The sequence below is a fragment of the Acartia tonsa genome, chromosome 5 (genome assembly GCF_053477335.1).
Source record: "Acartia tonsa isolate MP-2025a chromosome 5, ASM5347733v1, whole genome shotgun sequence".
In the NCBI taxonomy this organism is placed as follows: domain Eukaryota; kingdom Metazoa; phylum Arthropoda; class Copepoda; order Calanoida; family Acartiidae; genus Acartia; species Acartia tonsa.
Genome location: NC_137264.1, coordinates 48,964,875 through 48,987,636, shown reverse-complemented (window position 1 = coordinate 48,987,636; position 22,762 = coordinate 48,964,875). Strand labels below are relative to the sequence as shown.

Here is a 22,762-nt window from a genome sequence, read left to right as displayed (position 1 = left end):
TGTCCGGAAGCTACTTTGTCCTGAAGCTACTTTGTCCGAAGCTACTTTGTCCGAAGCTACTTTGTCTGAAGCTACTTTGTCCAAGATCCGATTTTTCAAGTGTTTACATATCTAACTCAATTTTTTTTCAAAAATGCATTAATAATAGTTAATTGAAACATAACCCATTTTTCTGCTGTATAGTACTTTACTGCCAATATTTGTTAGTTTGGAAGCAGTAAATTTTTTTGTTGATAAAATTGTTCTTGCTTTCTTGTATATGTTTGTTTTAACAAATCATCCTTTTTTCCCATTTTTCATGGTAATATTTACAATTTAATTTTTCCCGGGAAGGAGAGGACAGGGTCAATTAAATAAATCCTAAAAATTTTTCTTTAACTAACATTTAACAGGTTCTACTAGCAATCATTTGAATATGATAATGAAGAGTTTATTAATCATAAATTCCTTTATTCCTGAATATGTTCACAGCAGGTTTTTTTTAATTTTCAAGGATTTAAAGTCGAAACTTCTTATTTAAGTTTTTGTTTTTTTAGAGTGTTCACACAATATAACTGAAAACAAAGACTTGGATAAAAGGGCTGAATGTCTAACGGATGTCCTTTTCGTTATTATTTTGATTGGGCTAGCTAAGTGCCTAGAAATCCACATATTTTAGATAGATTTATGTACAAAAAAATATTATATCATGCCAATTTTTTTTTTTTTTAAATAATAATATTTGAAAATGAATTATTATGATAAAGTGATTAATCATATTTGCTAAGTGTACAATTTTATCTTTAATCTTTATTTAATGATAAAAAAACTTGTTGATTAATTTCACAATTTTTCATGTTAAGATATTTTTAAAAGTTTCCTTATTTAATCTTTTTTGATTATTGAAGAAATGTTAAAGATTAATAATGAATATTGAGCTGTTGAATGCTGGGGGCGAAGCCACTAAATTAATATTTTAAAGAACGAAATAGGAGAATTTTTTATATTAAATATTTAGGTTTTTTATGACCTTTGATAACTATAAAACAAAGAAATAGATTCTTTCTAAATTTATATTTAAAAACTCATGAAGTAAATTAAACCAGAACAAAAAATTATGGTTATTTCAAAAGGCATTTTCTTAGAAACATTGTATAATCTAAGAAATATGAATCGAAAATAATCAAAAATGAAAGTTTACACCAATTTAAGCATTCTTAGAAATATTTAGAATTCTGTAGAAACATAAGATTTGAATATGAAATTGATTTCCAAGTAAATTGAGTTATATTATTGATAGTATACAATTCTTACTCAAAAAATTTAAATCAGAAGGAAGGAGTAACTAATATTAGGGTTGAACCGGATAATTATTTGGCCGGATACCGGAGACGGATATCCGGCTGATTTATAATGCCGGAAAACCGGATACTGAAGTAGCAAAAAAAAATTCTTCATAAAAAACGGCTGCAATTAGCTGCCGACTACTGACTGTTGCTGCTGGCAGCTGCAAGGTACAGCTGCCGCCGCCAACAATTATGTTGTAAGATTTCTAATAAAAAAAATTCTTATAAATGAACATTTTCTAAAAAAATAATTTTCATCTAGCTTCAAAAATAAGAATTACAGCCATTTAAAATATAAAAATAGGGTATATCCAAACGAACCGGATATCCGGCCAAACCCCAATAATTATATCATGTATAGGTATTTAGGATAGTAGAAAGAGTTTCTGAAACTTTATTAAAACTTAAACTTTTTAAAAGAATGGTAATTTAGAATAGTTATTTCTCGTATCGTATTATAAACGGCTTTCCGCGGATATAGAATGTACAATTATAAGATTAAAACTAGTTTTTTTAGCCCCGTGGTGCCGAAGGCACCGGCTAAAAAAACTAGTTTTAATCTTATGATTGTACATTTCTATATTCGTAGAAAACTGGATATAATACGATGCTAGACATAGTTTTTTCGTATTCATGAGAACCGGTTCCTATCCACCGGATTCAAATGAATACGAGAAAAGATATTCCTATTACATATTACAAAATATACATTTAAAAGTATTAGCACAGAAAAATAACATTATAAAAAAATTCATCTGTTTTCAAATTTGTTAATAAGCTAGGAAATTAATCTTTCATATCATAGCTAACCTTTCCGAACGGGGGAACTTACTTTACGTACTCTTAGCTATTTATTTGCTTGATCTAAGTGTCTTTATATGATAAGATATTTTTCAAATTACATCCATAAAAGCGAAGCACTGAAACTTGTATAGTGTCAGAACTGAATAATCAGAATATAAATGTAAAAGATTTGAAGCAAATTTGTAAGTAAATTTGTTGAAAAACTGCTTGATACAGGATAATGTTTATGGACATACTTACATTTTTAGGACTTGATTATAGAGTTGCTTCGCTTATAACAGTATACTTTGTTGTCCCAGGAGTCAATATACCAAAAATAAGATCAATCGGATAATTAGATCCCGTAAAAATTTGTGATTAAAAATTTAAAAAATCAACATGTTTAAAATGGACGTACGGACATTCTGGTAATGATTATAGAGTTGCTACGCTTTCTAAATCATACCTAACTATAAAAGGAATCACCATGCAAAGTTTGAAATCGATAGGACAATTCTAACATGCCTAAATTAACGAAAAACGCTATCCGTTACGGACGGACGTACGGACGGACGGACCGACCCTAATTATAAAAAAGCTTCGCTTTTAAAAAGACTTACGCTGATTGATAATATTCATATCCAAAGGCAGATGAGATACAGCTGAAAATCAAGAAAGCCCTCATTTTCTGAAATATAAACAAAATTTAATTTTTAAAATATATTAATCCTAATATTATCATGCAAATAGTAGTACAATGTTATTTTAAAATGACTCTTTAAAAATTAGGGAAATTTCACAAATTATGTTGCACTTTTAATTTAAAATGATAAAATTGAGCAAAAAAAAAGAGACATTTGCGTAAAAATTACGAACCATTTAGTGAAATTTTAGTAATTTTCCTCTTACCAACGAGTTGACCACATAACCCCCCCCCCCCCCCCAACTCCGATTAACCTTTAAATTTATTGGGAGCTCTAATTATGGAGATTATCTTTTATACATTAGCTAACCTAACCTAAAACAAGTATGTACATAAATCTGTTTGTGGTCCACATTGGGTTCGAGGGAAATTGCCAAAATTTCCATTTATTGCACAAAAAAAGGTTTAATTGTTAAAACGTGCTGCACTGCGCTTTTTTCTTCTGGGAGCGTAACTACTATTCAATATTTTCGATTAATCTAAGTTAACATTTATAATTACTATTGTGATATGTCAACGTAGATATCAGAAAATCCAGGCCGTTTGATCATAATGGCAATAAAATGAAATGTCAGACAAAACAACATTTTCTAATGCCTAATTATAATCGATATTCAAGAATCTATAAAATAAAATACTTTTGTGCTTTTCTACTCAAAGAAAACTGTCATCCTTGTTTGTTTTTATTCCAAATGACTGACTCACACCACTCACACCACACAAACACACACAATCATCCCGCATAAAAGAGAAAGTGGAAAAAGTGACTAAAACACACACACACATACACACACACACACACTCACACACATACACATACACACATACACAAACCATTCTGTGTAAACAAACACACAAACAAAAATAATCTAGATTCCTAATTAAGAAAGGTCTTTAATCAAATTCTGTCATGATTTCTTAATTTAAAATTCAATCTGAAACATTATGCTTAATTTTATTGTTTGTTTTAATTAAAAGAATTTTCTCTGCAGTTATTTATAATTTTCTTCCGAAAGGACCACTTTTAATCTACGGAAAATTTTCTAAATGTTTTTCATAATTTTAAGCAGGTAAAAATTAAAAAAGTTATGTAACACATAACAATTGTTTGATGAAATATTATTATAGATAAAGATTTATAAAATTTGAAACATTGCTGAAAATGCATGCAAATATACACCAACCAAACACGTATGTTTAATTTTATGATATATTTTCAAAAATCTGTTTTATTTTAAAACAACTATCAGTAAAACATAAAATACTTTACTGTTCTTTTTTCATATAAAATATTAGGTAATTATTGCTAAAATGCTTATGAAAAGAATTTCATGTTTTAAAAAGTTGACAGAAAGTTTCAGGAAGGCCAAAAAAAGTGGCCAACCTGTCATCCCAATATCTAAAGTGGCTTGCTCTTGAAATGACACTTTTAAAAAAGTCACCCAACCAAAATGGATTACAAAATGATAAGACAAATAATATACTACAAATAACAAGAACAATCAGGTTCATAGGGAGATTTATAAGGAAACAATTTAGTAGTATTTTAAATAACAACTAAATATCCACCCAAAAGCTTCAAAGTAGAAAATTTAAGTTTTAAAATTATTTTCAAAGATAAAATTTTCAGGTCATAACAATAATAAAAACCCAATATTTTAAATGAGCGTAATTTTTAAAAGCGAAGCTTTTCTATAATTAGGGTCGGTCCGTCCGTCCGTCTGTCCGTAACGGATAGCTTTTTCGTTAATTTAGGCATGTTAAAATTGTCCTATTGATTTCAAACTTTTCATGGTGATTCCTATAGTAATTAGGTACGATTTAGAAAACGTAGCTACTCTTTAATCATTACCAGAATGTCCGTACGTCCATTTTAAACATGTTGATTTTTTTACTTTTTTTAACAACAAACTTTTATGTAATCTAAGTATCCGATTGATCTGATTTTTGGTATACTGATACCTGGGACAACAAAGTACTATATCGTAAGCGAAGCAACTCTATAATCAAGTCCTAAAAATGTAAGTATGTCCATAAATATTATCCTTGAAGCCGCTTTTTTAACAAATTTACTTAAAATTTTGCTTTGACTCTTTTACATTTATATTCTTATTATTCAGTTCAGACACTAGTATACAAGCGTTAATGTCCGTTTGTCCTTCCATTTCAGTGCTTCGCTTTTATGGATGTTGTCATCCTTGTTTTTCTTCAAATCCATTAAATATTGCGTAATTTCTATCCGTCATTTACTCAACTTGCTTTCAGGAAGTGAAACCAGCAGACACGCTGCAGTTTGAAAGTTGCCGCGCTAAAAATATAAACGTGTTCCTAAAATGCTTCGTCACTTTGCCCCCAAAAGTACTTTATCTTATTCACAGGGAGAAAGGGGTAGGACAATGGAGTAATTAATCCAATTATAATTATTTATACCAAGAAATCTTTAAGCAGCAGTTATGTATTGGGGGGGAAGAGAGGGTTGTATATTATTTTAACCATTATTACCCTATACCCCCCTGAAGTTTATCTGCATAAAATATCTATATAGGAAGTGCAACTATAAGTAGTTAGCAATATTATTAGATTAGTCGGTAATTTCCCGTTTTTGTAATGTTTGGTGGGGGGGGGGGGGGAGAGCTGTCATCCACAGTCTACTTTTTATATCACTAGCGGATTCGCCACTAGCCTTTGCCCCATGAGGTAATTAAAAGAAATAAAAAATATAAATGAATAAAAAATTAGAGGTGCACCCACTAATTTCGAACTTTTCGAAAAAAAATATGAGGGGATTTTTTTTGGGGGGGGGGAGGGTTGGAGTTGTCACATCCCCCAAGAAAATAGCCTAAAACCACCACAGGACCAGTAGATATATTCCCTAAAGAGTAGAATCCGATCAGTTCAGTGGTTACCGAGATCTTAATGGACAGACAGACGAACGGACAGACATCATTCTACTTTGTATTATAGATATCTTAATAGAGTTTTGTAAAGGTTTTATGCTGTTATCATAACAACGTAAGACTGTTTGTCATGATGTACTACCATAAAATTTATTTTTCAGCCATAATCAATTGTTGGGGCGGAGGGGGGGGGGGTTATTTCCCACTAACAAATGTTGGGATTTATCTTTAATCAATTTATAATTAGGGCATTATACAAATTTGTTCGAGAAGAAAATAGAATTCTAAGAAAGATGATTGACAATTTTATAATTTTGTTAAACTACGTTTAAAAGTAGAATAATTCTTTGATCATTCCTTAGCATATAACTACATAAAAATTAAATACATTATCTTATCATAAAAACTTAGAAAAAGGGTGGAATCTACAAAAAACAAGGATGACAACATCCATAAAAGTGAAGCACTGAAACGGTGGGACAAAAGGACATTAACACTTGTATAGTGTCAGAACTGAATAATTAGAATATAAATGTATAAGAGTCAAAGCAAAATTGTAAGTAAATTTGTTGAAAAACTGCTTGATTCAGGATAATGTTTATGGACATACTTACATTTTTAGGACTTGATTATAGAGTTGCTTCGCTTATTAAATTATACTTTTTTGTCCCAGGAATCAATATACCAAAAATCAGATTAATCGGATGATTAGATCACATAAAAATTTGTTGTTGAAAAAGTAAAAAAATCAACATGTTTAAAATGGACGTACGGACATTTTGGTGATGATTATAGAGTTGCTACGCTTTCTATATCGTACCTAACTATTAAAGGAATCACCATGCAAAATCGATAGGACAATTCTAACATGCCTAAATTAAAGAAAAGAGCTATCCGTTACGGACTGACGGACGGACCGACCCTAATTATAGAAAAGCTTCGCTTTTAAAAATAGGAGAGAAAAGCATAAAACCCTGTAAAACATTTTTGCTGTAATTTTGTATCAACAAATATAACTATTATGGTCATTTAACACATATATTTTCAAAAATTTTAGCTTTTATAGTAGGGATCAGTAGGGATCTTAACAAAATTGAAATATAATGCAAAGTGTGAAGAAATTTCGATAATATGATAAAATTGATAAAATTATAATAGTTTTGGGTGTATACTTTTTCTTTCATTTTATTATAGTACTAATTACATACTGACAAATTTTAAATGTTTCCTTTCTTTCTTACTGTATTTTATAATCATAATAATTTTACCTTTTCATATACATTGCTCTAATGGGTGGTGTCAGACAACCCTCCTTACCTTGCTATATTCATTAACAAAAAAAACCATGAGCAGCTTCAATAATTGATATAGGATATACGTGGATCTGGATATATTATCAGAGAAGGTGAATGGGGGGCATCGTTATTTTAGCCAGCTGTGAGCATCAATTTATCAGAGAACATGAAACTCTGGTGTAACATCGAAGTACAATATATCGAACTAATGGCTACGCCCCTAGAGGCCTCTGGTGGCACTTTAAATGTTTGTTTTAAAAAAATACGTAACTTTTCTATGATACCTATCTATGTTGTGTGCAAGTCTCTTCGTAAAAAAATTTGATTTTTTTGTGATTTCTCTTGGGAGGGTGGTGGTACCCTCCTCCAAAATAGTTATAAACCTTCCCCGGGACCTCTGAGAAGCTACAGGGGCGTCCAAGCTTTTTATTTTGGGGGGGGTAAAATTTTTTTAAGGGGGGGGTAAATCGTTTTTGGGGGGGGGTAAAATGGCGCGCGAAGCGCGCCGCAAATTTTTTTTACCCCCCCCAAAATTTTTACCCCGGGGGTAAAATTTGCTTGGGGGGGTAATTACCCCCCCTGAAAACTGTTGGCAGGGGTAAATTTAGTTTACCCCCCCCAAAATTTACCCCCGGGGTAAAATTTTTTTGGGGGGGTAATTTAAATTTTATTAAATATATAGTATTAAAAATGCGCGCGAAGCGCGCAAAAAATTTTTTTATTAGAGATTTTTTATTTTGGGGGGGGTATTTACCCCCCCAAAATTGTTTGGGGGGGGGTAAATACCCCCTCCTAAATGGTTGGGGGTGCCTACGGCACCCCCAGGGTAGGGGTAAATTTTAAATGGGGGGAGTAAAATGAAAAAAATTTTGGGGGTGCCTACGGCACCCCCAAAACCGTTTGGGGGGGGTAATCGCCCCATTACCCCCCCCCTTGGACGCCTATGAGAAGCTACCCTGTTAAGGAGAACCCGATCGGTTCAGCGGTTAACGAGATCCATTTGCACAGACAGACAAACAGACAGACAGACAAACACACATCCTGTTACTTTATTATAAGGATATAACAATCCTATGAAACAATGTGTTGTATATAGTAAATGCCATAAAAAAAGAGTCTTATGTTAATAAAATGACAACACATTAAAGCTCTTTATAGTGCCTATAAAAAAGGGATAAATTTTAAAACTTTTGGCCGAAGTATCCCGAATGACGGCATATTAGAATAGTCCATGATTCTTATATGACGTCATTAGATTATTAGAAAGTAAAGTTTCTATTCTTTGATATGATACAGGGGTAGGACAATGAATGTTAAAATAAATTTTAAGTTTTGGTGGTAAACATTAGCGAAGGAGAAAAAGTTGAAGATTAATTAAACTGCATTTTTACTTTAAATTTCCACTCCTTTTGAAAGAAATTGAAAAACTAATCCAAGAGAAAATTACCAGCCCCCTACCGCATGTAATGTGAAAAATTCTGCAATTTTAGATTAAATTTTATCATCATTGTCCTCTCCCTCTCCGACTTTAATTGGTGGAAAACATTGAAATACTTAGGGATGGTTGATTAGCTTCTGATCTGGAGAAAATATTAACTGTAAATTCTAATATATTTATAATTAAATATTATTTATTATTATTTACAATTAAATTCACCCACAGCTACACCTGCCCTTTCCCATGCAATATTACTGAACAACATGACTGCTTTTGCTATTCTTCACGTAGCATACCCTTCTTGGACACTCTGGTAACCATAAAAAACGAAAAAATCATTACAGACCTGTATAGAAAACCAACAGACAGAATGCAATATCTTCTTCCTTCATCCTGCCATCCACCACATACAATAAATAATATCCCATATTCATTGTGCCACAGACTAGTTAGAATATGCTCAGAAGAAGACACTTTGATGAAAAGACTAGATGAACTCAAACTATTTTTACTGATGAGAAATTATGACGAGAAACTGATCAACACAAGCATACAAAAAGCCTTAAATCTAAAAAGGAGTGAAGCCCTTCAGAAAGTGATAAGAGAGAAGAAAAACAGAATACCCTTTGTTGTATCCTACCATCCATCATTGCCCCCACTGTCAAAAATACTTAAGGATGCATGGAAATTTATGACATTGAATGACCAACGCCTACAAGAAATTTTTCCCCACCCTCCCATGGTTGCTTACAGACAGCCAAGATCTGCTAGCTTAAGAGCACGCCTTGTAAAGACAAAATTACCATCAAGAAAACAGAGATCTTTACCTGGCCTCAAAAAATGCCAACAACCAAGATGTAATACCTGTAGCTATATTCAAGAAGGTAAAAAAGTTGTTAGCTCAAATAACAAGAAAATTTACATCAACCTACAAGAGAGTGTTACCTGTGAAAGTAAAAATGTGGTTTACTGCATTTCCTGTGACAAAGCTGCATGTAAATTTGTTCAATACATCGGTGAAACACAAGCTAAACTAAAAGTTAGGTTTGGCCAACACCTTGGTTATGTCAGAAGCACAGATCATGACAAATACCCAACAGGAAAACATTTTAATCTACCTGGACACAGCATGACCAACATGAAGCTTTCGGTCTTAGAAAAATGCAAACTGGATTCATCAAACTACAGAAAAATTCGGGAAGCTGAATACATCAATAAATTTGACACACTAAGAAATGGATTAAATAAAAAATTGTAATTTTACTTGTTTTTTTATCTAAATATAAATTTACATTTGTTGCTTTGTTGTTAATCATTACTAAAATTTTTTTTAATACTTTATTGTTTAGTTTATGACATTTTTTCATACACTTCCATGTAAAATTAAAATCTTTTCAACACATTCACGTATTTCTGTTTTGCTAATTGCAATATTTTTTAAAAAACAAAAGTCATACAGTACAAAACTTTCATTCTTTTGAACTTTGATTCTTTTAAACCCCCATCCCTTCTACCCCTTCCCTTTACACCAAAACTAGCGGTTAAATTGCTCAGTTTCAAACAAACCTTTGTACAGTAAAGAATAATAGAAGGGATAACCATATTCATTATAATACATTTAACTTTTTCTTTGTATTTTCGAGCACTTTTTCATTATTTTGTTGTTTCTATACTTTAAAATAACCTAATTTTTTTCAAAATATATATCTAATTTTACTATAAATATTTGAAATATGGTTAATTTTGTGCAGGTTGACAAGGATTAGATGTGATTTAATCGAAATATATTCCTACAAATTGAGCTGTGTGTTTTTCCTTGGATAGTCTCTTTTCAACATCGCTGCCGTGTATCATTCCAATATATTTATACAGTCAGTTGAATTTGAATTGCGGATAATGTACAAAGTTTCCTCGGTGTTTCCTCATCCTATCTCAATATTTACTACTAACTAAAAAAGATTTAAAATTCCAACAATAAAATCTAAAGAAGTTGTATCAACTTTTTTTTTTATAGCTAGCCGGTCCTTTTAGTAAGTAGTAGATGTAAAATTTTTCATAGAATTCAGATATGCAATCGGTTTTTTTGTAGACCTCTTATTTTTTAAGTAATTTAAGTTTTTAAAAAAAAAATTAAGTCGATTTTAAGGTACTAAAATGCAACAAAAAAAAGAAAGAAAATGGCCATTATGAACAAAAATAGTAAGATCTTTAATTTGACACCTTACTTTTTCAATTCTGTCAGGTAATTATTGAAAAAATCGTTTTTTTTAAACCCACGAGAATAAAAACTTTGAACTCAATTTTATCATTTCACAAGTAAAAAAATATGGGTTCATATATACCTTTAGAATCAGAAAAATATTACGAATCCATTGTAAGCAACATTGAAAAAAAAAGTTTACAATATAGTATATAAACTACAATAAAAGGAATTATATGAAAATATCATATTATATTGTACAGGCAACGTCTTAACTTTTGAATTGAGTATAAAAATGGGAAGGGGGTAAAGAGGGGGTAAAAAAGGGAAGACGATAGTGTTGCCAGAACAAAAAATACAATTGGCCATTTTTTAATTTTTTTATTTTTTAAATTTTTTTCAATTTTGCTTACAATGGATTCGTAATATTTTTCTGATTCTAAAGGTATATATGAACCCATGTTTTTTATGTCTGTTTGAGAAAATATTTAGGTCTAAAGTTTTTATTAAACCGAGGTTAAAAAAATAGATTTTTTCAATAATTACTCAACAGAATTTTAAAAGTAAGGTGTCAAATTAAAGATCTTACTATTTTTGTTCTTACTGGCCATTTTCTTCTTTTATTTTGTTGCGTTTTAGTACCTTAAAACCGACTTAATTATTTTTTTAAAAAACTTAAATTACTTAAAAAATAAGAGGTCTACAAAAAAACCGATTGCATATCTGAATTCTATGAAAAATTTTACATCTACTACTTACTAAAAGAACCGGCTAGCTATAAAAAAAAAGTTGATACACCTTCTTTGAAAAATTAAATTTGTAATGTATGATGTATATATCGTTTATACATTCAATGTTTTTTTTGTAAGTTTGAAGTTTTTTAGCTAGTAGTTAATATTTTTATAGAATGAGGAAACGCCGAGAAACTGTGTACTCTTTCGGCAATTTAAATTTAACTGACCATTTAAGCAGTGTTCCAGGGATACGAATATAAGTAAATTACTCAAAAGTAGCGCTGCAACTACAAACCGACAAATATTTTTTTTAAAATAACAATTTACTCTACACCAAAATTTAAACGACCAAGCTAATATTGCTTGATTCACTTCTACAAGAGACAAAATAAATTGAAAATGATTGCTAAAATCGAAATATATCTTCATGTCTTAAAATAGTGTAATTTTTTAAAAAATAGATTGAAAAACATACTAACTTTAAAATAAGAAGACACCAGAAAAATAGTATATATAGTGTTATGACGAGTTTTTTTTTTTATAATTATATAAAGGTCAAAGACCAAAAGACGATTATTAACAAGGTTATTGCAATTTAAACATATTTCTTGGAATGAAGATTAATTTATCGTTCATTGTCTTATCCCTCCATTTCCTGACATCCATCCTACACTTTCTCTCTCTCTCATATATATCCAACATCGTAGTTGACAGTTATGTACAGAGATAAGACAATAGACAAGAATTTAATCTATACCCCCCCCCCTCCCCCTATAAACAAATTTTAAAAATAAGAATGCTGACGATTTAAAAGGTTTGTGTCTATTTTAGGCTATTGTTTAGATTTTATTCATACACATGACGCTATTTTATTAATATAAGTATTTATGATTTTATTTCTCGTATTCATTCGAATCCGGTGGATAGGAACCGGTTCTCATCCATACGAAAAAACTATGTCTAGCATCGTATTATATCCAGCTTTCTACGAATATAAAAATGTACAATCATAAGATTAAAACCAGTTTTTTTAGCCCGTGCCTACGGCACCTAGGGGCTAAAAACTGGTTTTAATCTTATAATTGTACATTCTAAATCCGCGGAAAGCCGTTTATAATACGATGCGAGAAATAACTATTACGAATATCATGAAAAGTGCTCCTTTCTGACGTATTATCAAAAAGGTCATGACTAACCAAACATCAATAATTCTGATATTTTGTACACATTTTAATGTTGATACAATAAAAGCATAATTTTTTTTCGAAATCATTTTAATCAACTTAAATCATGAAAATATATCCATATATATGTAGTTATAATACAAAGTAGAACGATATCTGTCTGTCTGTCTGTCCCCTTAAGATCTCGGTAACCACTGAACCGATTGGATTCTACTCTTCAGGGTATATACCTATTGGTCCTGTGGTGGTTTTAAGCTATTTTCTTGGGGGTGGGACACCCCCAACCCCCTCTAAAAATGAAAAAATCCCCCCCATTTTTTTTCTATTATTTAAAATTAGTGGTGGAGTGGGGGCTTCTCACCAGGTACTTAATTTTTTTTCCATTAATTACCTCTTGGGGCATAGCCCCAAGAGGCTATGGACGAAGCCGCTACTGTAGTTATACAGAAATATAAAATATTTTTATTTTTATTAAAAGTGTCATACACATCAAAGACATACGGGGACAATTAACTAAAATTGCCCCTTCTCCAAATGATTGGCTAAACTTTTTCACTAATGATTTTAACCTACAAAATCCCTAAGTTTTTCATAATTAGGGATGGAGATATTAATTTTTCGTCCATTTATCCCTGCACACAGCTGCATTTCTTTAAAATAAATATTAACTTTCTTCTTTAGAAAACACATAAAAAGTTATATGTTTTATATTTTCAAAAGCAAATATTTTCTACATCTAGGCCGTTTGTATGCTTGTATTTTAAATTGAATTATGTCCAATCAATTTATGATTTTACTTCAAGCCTTCAGGAATATTCTTATAATGATAAGGCATAATCTAGGATGCGTAGCAACACTATGGGAATTTAATATCAGAACTTCCATTTGAATTGCAATCCAATTTGATCCTTATGACGATTATTCCCAAAATATATTAATTTTCTTATTGAGCAATTGTGAGAGATTTCTTTTTTGATTTCTTAAGTAATAAATTATGAATAGCTTCACAAAAAAACTATTGTATATACTTTTTATTAAAAATTGATTTATTCAAAGCGAAGCTTTTCTATAATTAGTGTCGATCCGTCCGTTCGTCCGTACGTCACGGACAGTTAGCTCTTTTCGTTAATTTAAAAAAGTTTATAATTTTCCTATCAATACCAAACTTTGTTTGGTGATTCCTGTAGTATTTAGGTACGATTTAGAAAGCGTGGCAACTCTATAATCGTTACTAGAATGTCCGTACGTCCATTTGAAGCATGTTGACTTTTAACTTTTTTAACAACAAAGTTTTATGTGATAAAATTATCCGATTGATCTGATTTTTGGACTACTGATTCCTAGTACAATGTTATAAGCGAATCATCTCTATAATCTAGTCCTAGAAATGTAAATATGTCCTATATAATATCCTGTATTTAAGTAGTTTTTCAACAAATTTATTTATAATTTTGTTTCGGCTTTTATACATTTATATCTGATTATTCAGTTCTGACACTCTACAAGTGTTAATGTTCGTAATTGTCCTACCGTTATAAAGCTTCACTTTTATGGATGTTGTCATCCTTGTTTTTAATATAAACTACCAAATAAATATGTATATTACATTTCTTAGGTATAGAAGAGAAAAAATGCGTTTTAAATTTACAAGGATATGATATTCAAATCTTAGTAAATAATTTTTGTTTTTTATTTCTCCACATGCGAACAGTTCCTTGTTATAGAATAGCTACAGTTTTCAAAACACCAACTATTTACATATATTATATAATTCAAATGGTCGTAAAATTAATTAAAATTTAAATTACAAAACAAACTGTATGGCCTTGTTGTTTTTAGAACAACATTTTAAATGCTAAGCTGTTCTATAATTAGGGTCTGTACGTCCATACACTGATTCTTAGTACAACAAGGTACAGTATTTTGAGCGAAGCATCTCTATAATTAAGTCCTTAAACTGTAAGTAAATCCCTGAACATCATCAAATATTTAAGCAAAATTGCAACACGTTTATGTACAATTTGTGTATGCCTTTAAATTATGTTAGTTTTGTTATACCATTTAATTATAGAGATTCGCTTATATGGATGTTGTCATCCTTGTTAAACATTAATTTTTCGTATTAGAACATTGCAAATCAATCTTTTAATTTACATAACAAGGACAATTAAGTTAATAAAAAGTGGAGCAATAACAACATAATAATATTTCAAATCTAAATTCCCTCTAACAGGGTAAAAAAAATTATGTCTGTTTGTCTATCTATGTGTGTGTACCGAAGGATCTCGGTAACCAATGAACCAATATGATTCTCCTTTACAGAGTATCTTCTCTTAAGTCATATGTGTTTATTACTATATTGAGGAAGGGTACCACCACCATCCCAAAAGAATCGACTCTAGAAAAAAATTACCTCCTCAAAATTTTATTTTAAAAATAAAATTGAAGTGAGGGTACGAATTCCTCCCCCCCTCTACCCTCTAGGGGGGCGTAGCCGCTAGTAACAATATAATGTAACAGCTAAACTTTAAAAAAAAACTGTTTGTCAGGATATTAGCTGATCAAATGAAAGCAATTTATAAAATTTTCAGCCATATGTTGTTAAAATAATTAGCTTGTGAGAACTGTAAAATGAACAAGCTTTCACTATGGTTGACATTATAAAGGCCCCTTTGTATCATGCAAGTACAGTTATATTCATTAGTTGCGCAGCAATAATAAGGCACCTTACAATTTGTTTTTGATTGATAAAGAAAGGGAAAAGTCCTTTTCGTGACAACCTACCTTAAAAAAATTTGTCGTATTTTTAAAATGGCTTTTTATAAGTTATTTTATGTTAATATAGGTTATTGCCCCTACAGAGTTAGGTAATTGGCCCCGCAGGGGCTAGAAATATGAGAAAAACTACTGTGAAATACAAAGAATCGCCTCTTAAGGTGCGTTGCCACGAAAGGGAGTATACCCCAAAGAAATTTAATAAATCACAATATAAAGGATTTTTCTACAATAAAGCTAATATGTATTTACGTCTTTTTAACACTCTTATTTACAGTTTTGAGTCTGACTATAATTTAATTTTTTTGTCTAATAATATTGCCATTAAGTATCTTTTATATCAAAAGATTTCAAAATGCTTAACAAAAGCTACATTATAATTGAAACACTTAAATTGCTGCGTCCGTCAATTATACATATGTTGTTTATAAGTTTCACTTTTTTTTGATTTCTTGTTTTATTGTTTATTTTTGTTATTCTTGAGGAAAAAATACTTATATGATATTTTATCTTCTAAAATAAGAAACAATAAGAGTCGATCCTTAAAGTAGTAGTGCTATACGAATTTAACAACATTAAACTCGAAAAAGAAAACAGTAAACTGTTATGAAGAAATAGTAAAATATTTGTGAAAAATATTAAGCAAGTTTTATGCTTATAAAACGATTTTTCTTTATTTAAATCGATATAATCACTATAAAATCACGTAGTTTTGATGATATAAAATGTACCATTTAGTTAAGTATGTGTGTTTAGAGCGCGAAACGGCTAAATATATGTCTAAACGTCTGGAAGTTTTACACACACACACACACCTAAGCACATAAATATTTAGAGCGCGCTCCCTTTTCAGCCTTACGCGCGTTACCGAGTTTCTCCCTCGCTCACACACACACACACACACACACACACACACACTCTTACTCTCCATATATAAAAAGATAGATAGATACTGTACACTTGGTAATAGTCACCTGTTGTGTTTCTACGTTGGTTTCTCTGGCGCAACTAGTGGTGAGGGATGATGTGAGGGACCAGGACTCGTACTCGCACACACAGAGTCTAGTGGGTCAATTGGAACACACGGGTGTCAATGCAATGTGCTTAAAATTAAAAATTAGCAAACCATAAACATATCAACCAAACCATATAATCTAACACCAGTAAAATTTTTGTGTAAAAATATGGTTATTTTTCTTTATAGGGTTATATAATATACTAGTTGCTTTGTCCCTTAAGGACGGTTTTGTCAGGAAAGTAGCCTAAATCCACCCCAAGACATATGTATAAAGCCCACGAAAAGAATTACTCATTCGGATCAGCCTTTATTGAGATCTATAGCTACAGACAAAAACACTTTATATTTTAGGATGATTGTCATAAATGATTAAATAACAGCAAATCGATATCGTATCAGCCACAACCTATTTTGGTAGATTTTTTTACTGATTTTCCACACACAAAAAAAAAACCTACAGGTACCTTAATAGAACCCAATGGTGCAGCGGACAGCAAGACCAGATATTTTATTTATTTTTATTGAAAATTGAATTTTAAAGTACCTAATTCCACTAAATATAAATTTATGTATGGAAAATACATTATTTATTAGATATAGCATGATTAATCAACTCATCTTTTATCTCCCATCTATACTACAAAAAGGCGATGTCGTCCGTCTGAAGGTTAAGATCTCGGTTACCAAGTTTTTAGGAAAAATATATTTTCTGATCCTGTAGTGGTTTCAAGCTATTTCTGGGACGGTGGGGGGACAATCTTATATAAAAAATTACAAAAATTCACCCCCCCCCCCTCAAAAAAAAAATAGTAGAGTATGAATTGCAAAAATATGACAAGAATATACAAATTATTTACTGTTTTGAAGAAGAACCATTACTAGTGTATATGTGGTGAACTGAAATTAGTTTCCGAATGTGAACACATTTTCCTAGGTGTTTCCCAATCCTATCTCAATATTTACTACTAGCTAAAAAACCTTCAAACTTCCAACAAAAAAAAATCAAAATTTGAAAAATTAAAACTTTGAATGTATAATGTATAAATCGTTAATACATTCAAATTTTGATTTTTTTTTGAAGTTTGAAGGTTTTTTAGCTAGTTGCAAATATTGAGATAGGATTGGGAAACACCTAGGAAAATGTGTTCACATTCGGAAACTAATTTCAGTTCACCGTATATGTGTGTCCTCTCTGTCCTTTCCCTTTTTAAATAGGAACTTTTTCCCTTTTCTTAACCATCGTCTCTATTTGTGTATATGTGTGTGTGTGCATATATACACACACACACATACACACACACACACACACATACACACACACACACACATATACACACACACACACACACACACACACACACACACATAAACGTCTTGATGATTTTCAGTATTAATAAGAACTATCCTTCCAATTTAAGCTTGACAAATAAACAGGATTCATCATCATATAAAAAGTAACAGGATGTCTGTCTGTCTATCTATACCTAAGACTCTCGCTGGACATGTACAGTCCAACTTTACGGTGAAGCTACCGGCAAAGGTTTATACCTATGTTAACCCTCCAATCGCCCATGGAAAATATCCCATCTCTACGCAACACATTTTTCTCCTCCTTTTTCTCCTAGAGGCCCCTGTGGGCGTATCCGTTAACCATAAATAAAAGAAAACAGATATTTTAGGTCAAACTATAAAGTCTTTATGCCTAAAATTCACTGTCTTCAGATTCTGATTATATACGACGTTTCTTTATGTAAAAATGGACTTACTTTTCAATGGGAAATTATAGAGATGCAATGCTTTCTAGATTATGTTAAATCGTCTCAACAATTATAAATATGCTTATTGTGGCCTTTGTAGTAGTAAAGGTTGCAATCCACCAGGAAAATTTTAGTAGTATATTTTCTGAAAAGCAAAGCTCAATCGGTCCAGCGATTAGCTAGATCATATGGTCCAGACAGACACACACACAGACAATTTGACGGATTGACATAAAGACAGACAGTCAGACAGCTGATTAGACAAACAGACAGACAGACGGGAAGAAAGACGGGCAGACGGACGGACAGACAGACGGATAGACAGACATACAGACAGCCACACATACAGTAGGACAGGCAGACTGAGAGATGGACAGACGGACAGATAGACGGACAGACAGACGGACAGACAGACGGACAGACAGACGGACAGACGGACAGACGGACAGACGGACAGACGGACAGACGGACAGACGGACAGACGGACAGACAGACAGACAGACAGACAGACAGACAGACAGACAGACAGACAGACAGACAGACAGACAGACAGACAGACAGACAGACAGACAGATATACAGACATACAGACAGACAGACAGACAGACAGACAAACAGACAGACGGACAAACAGACGGACAAATAGACGGACAGACAGACGGACAGACAGACGGACAGATAGACAGACGGACAGACAGACAGACAGACAGACAGACATACAGACAGACAGACGGACAGACAGACGGACAGACGGACAGACAGACAGACAGACAGACAGACAGCCATACAGACAGTAGGACAGGCAGACTGAGAGATTGACAGACGGACAGACAGACGGATAGACAGATGGACAGACAGACAGACGGACAGACAAACGGACAGACAGACGGACATACAGACGGACAGACAGACGGACAGACAGACGGATAGACAGACAGACGGACAGCATTCAACTTTGTAATATAGATATAACTTTTACTACAGCATCCATGAAAGTGACAACTACGAAGTCTAAAAATAAGGAATGCAGGGATAGAACACGGGCGGTAAATCAATCTTCCCTCAAAATTCAAAATTTGAAATATAAAAAAGCGTTAATGGGTTGTAGATAAATTTTTTTGTCAATGGTCCAATCCTTGTCACCCTGTCGGAAACGGAAGGTAAAAACCTGAAAAAAGTTCCCTGGAGCAGTTTTATACATAGTTGCTCATATTTAGAATTTGTAACAGCAGCTGCATTCTTAATCATGATTTCAAGCACTCAAGCTTGACTCATTAAAACAGCCGCAGGCAGCCCTACCGCGGCGGCTGCTGGCTTCTTAATACACAAAATTTTATTAAAACCACTAATTATTATTATTTTTTTTTACTTTTTAAGAACAATTTTTAATGTGATATAACTATCCAATTTATTTGATTTTGGAATATTGATACCTAGGACAACATAGTACAATGTAATAAGGGAAGCTTCTCTATAATCAAGTCCTAAAAATGTAAATATGCCCATAAACAGTATCTCGTATTTAAGCAGTTTTGAAACAGATTTACTAAAAATTAGGTTTAAACTTATATATTTATATCCTGCTTATTCAGTGCTGACACTCTACAACTGTTTGTTTGTTTGTCTTACCATTTCCAAGCTTCGCTTTTATGGATGTTGTCATCCTTGTTATTCAAAAAATCTGAGCAAAATTTTATTTAATTATAAATGGCTTAATTGCAGGATAGTTGTTGCCGACTGTATTAAAATACACATTCAATTATTGTTACTTCATTGGACAACAAATAAAAATTCCCTCAATTCTTATTTCTTTCTGAATTTAAAAGAAGATCTTTTTTCTTATGTATTTGGTGAAAATGTGTTCCCTTGAAAAATGACCTAAAAACCTTTTTGGTTTTTCCAAGGGGGAGTTACAATTCATAATTCAAAGAATTTTGAAGGGGAGAAAGTCGCTTTAAAAAAATCCTGACGTCATAAAAATGAAGGATGAGGAGAAGAGGGTAAAAAAGAGATAGATAATCCCTCATTTATATGACGTCATATGTTGAATTTTTAAGCGACTTTCTCCCCTTACAAAGAATTTGCATACTGAATTTAAATCCTTTAATGAGAACATATCATAGTTATAGATTCAACATTCAAAACAATTAAACAGATTTTTTGCATTTTTGTATTTGAAATCGATAGGACAATTCTAACATGCCTAAATTATCGAATAAAAGCTATCTATCTCGGACGGACGTACGGACGGACGTACGGACCGACCCTAATTATAGAAAAGCTTCGCTTTTAAAAATTTCTCATCGAATCATAAATCAAAGGGAAAAATTTTAAGATAAAAAACAAGTTTTGTTAACCCAAAAGGCCCGGGCTAACAAAACTGTTATTAATTTTATGGTTTTTATATTTGTGAAAAATTGTCTGTAATAATATGCTAAACATGATTTTTCAGTATGGCTGAGAATCGGTTATAATCCTGCGGATATTAATCGGTTTCGAAGCTATTCTGAAAAATATATTTTTAAAAGCGAAGCTTTTCTATAATTAGGGTAGGTCCGTCCGTCTGTCCGTCCGTACGTCCGTCCGTCCGTCCGAGATAGATAGCTTTTATTCGTTAATTTAGGCATGTTAGAATTGTCCTATCGATTTCAAACTTTGCATGATGATTCCTGTAATAGTTTGGTACGATTTAGAAAGCATAGCAACTCTATAATCATTACCAGAATGTCCGTACGTCCATTTTAAACATGTTGATTTTTCTACTTTTTTAACAACAAATTTTTATGTGATCTAATTATCCGTTTGATCTGATTTTTGGTATATTGATTTCTGGGACAAAAAAGCAATTTTTTAACAAATTTACTTACAATTTTGCTTTGACTCTTATACTTTTATATTCTGATTATTCAGTTTAGACACTATACAAGTGTTAATGTCCGTTTGTCCTACCGTTTCAGTGCTTCGCCTTTATGGATGTTGTCGTCCTTGTTTTTAGACAGATAGATAAATAAATTCGTTTACATTAATATAAACTATAAATGGATGTATGATTAATTAAATCTTACACCAGATTTTCATGTTCTTTAATAAAGTGAAACTTGCAGCGGGCTAACCCATCCTCTCCCCTTCTACTGGATGAACAAATTGACCAACAAACAATCAATGTTAACAATTTGTTCCCTGTTTTTATATGCAAGTATATTCTACAACCATTAAACTGCAGATGTGTCTGTTTCAAGACTATACAACTCTAAAAGTCAGGTTATTATGGGGGGTTATGTTTAAATTTATAAACAGGCTTAATTCAAACAAGGATGACAACATCCATAAAAGCGAAGCACTGAAACGGTAGGACAAACGGACATTAACACTTGTATAGTATCTGAACTGAAAAATCGGAACATAAATGTATAAATGTCGAATCAAAATTGTAGGTAAATTTGTTGAAAAACTGCTTAAAAACAGGATAATGTTTATGGACATACTTACATTTTGGGACTTGATTATAGAGTTGCTTCGCTTATAATATTGTTCTTTGTTGTCCCAGGAATCAATATACCAAAAATCAGATCAAACGGATAATTAAAACACTTAAAAATTTGTTGTTAAAAAAGTAGAAAAATCAACATGTTTAAAATGGACGTACGGACATTCTGGTAATGATTATAGAGTTGCTACGCTTTCTAAACCGTACCCAACTACTACAGGAATCATCATGCAAAGTTTGAAATCGATAGGACAATTCTAACATGCCTAAATTAACGAATAAAAGCTATCTATCTCGGACGGACGTACGGACGGACGTACGGACGGACCGACCGACCCTAATTATAGAAAAGCTTCGCTTTTAATAAAAATGTACAGTTTTGGGACGCTATAGAGTCGTTACAGTCCAAGTGCTGATTGTCTTTAACAGATTGGCGGATTTATGAGAATTCTCCCCCACCCCGAAATATTTACAAGCTAAAGACAAATCTTACAATTTGGGAAATTAATTTTTGTCAACTATTGTTTATCCCTGTAACCCTAGTTCAATACCCATTAATGTAGCTATTGGGACATAAAATGACTGTATTAATTCTCTGGACATTGGGAAAAGATACAATAAAATAACCATTTCCAAAGTTTATCTCGGCGGGATCTAGTGATAGGCCAATAAAAAATTATTCTTTATTGGGTAAAATTATTGAGGAAGAAAGCTTAAAGAAGATATTTCTTTGTCCTATTGATCTTTTTCAAACCTGCCTCCATATATTTTAAATCTACCACACGCGAAAACTTGTAGTTTGTCCCCCCATTCTCTAAAATTTAAGATTGTATATTAATTGATCCCACTTCAATGTAGTTTTCGCCCTTATCCCATATTTTTAGTAGCGAAGCTACTCTATAATTCACTTTGTCCGTCCGTCCGTCAGTCAGTCCGTCCGTAACGCTATGGGGGAAATGGGATTTACTCAGCTCCTATAAAAGATAGAATGCTGAAATTTTTTGACAACATTCCCATCATTAAGGAGCACAATTGACTATATAACATCATTGGCGTTCGGACCGATTTTTAGCAGGTTTTAGGCTATTTCTATATTTTTCACATTTTTCTCCATATCTTCAGTGTTTATGGTCCGATTTTCAAAATTTTTTCAGTTACAAATATCAA

General features: G+C 32.0%; 1 protein-coding gene across 1 annotated transcript in view; it reads right to left on the bottom strand.

The window, feature by feature from the left end:
- The window catches only part of LOC145319721 (uncharacterized), a 38,695-nt gene extending 22,325 nt beyond the window's left edge, over positions 1-16,370 (bottom strand). Inside the window, exons 1-2 of the mRNA XM_080162031.1 lie at positions 16,309-16,370; positions 2,729-2,796 (exon numbers count right to left, since the gene is read on the bottom strand). Of these exons, the coding sequence (XP_080018157.1) occupies positions 2,729-2,793 (65 nt within the window). The 5' untranslated portion in view covers positions 2,794-2,796; positions 16,309-16,370. The remainder of the gene's footprint in view (positions 1-2,728; positions 2,797-16,308) is intronic.
- Between the last annotated feature and the right edge of the window lie 6,392 nt (positions 16,371-22,762).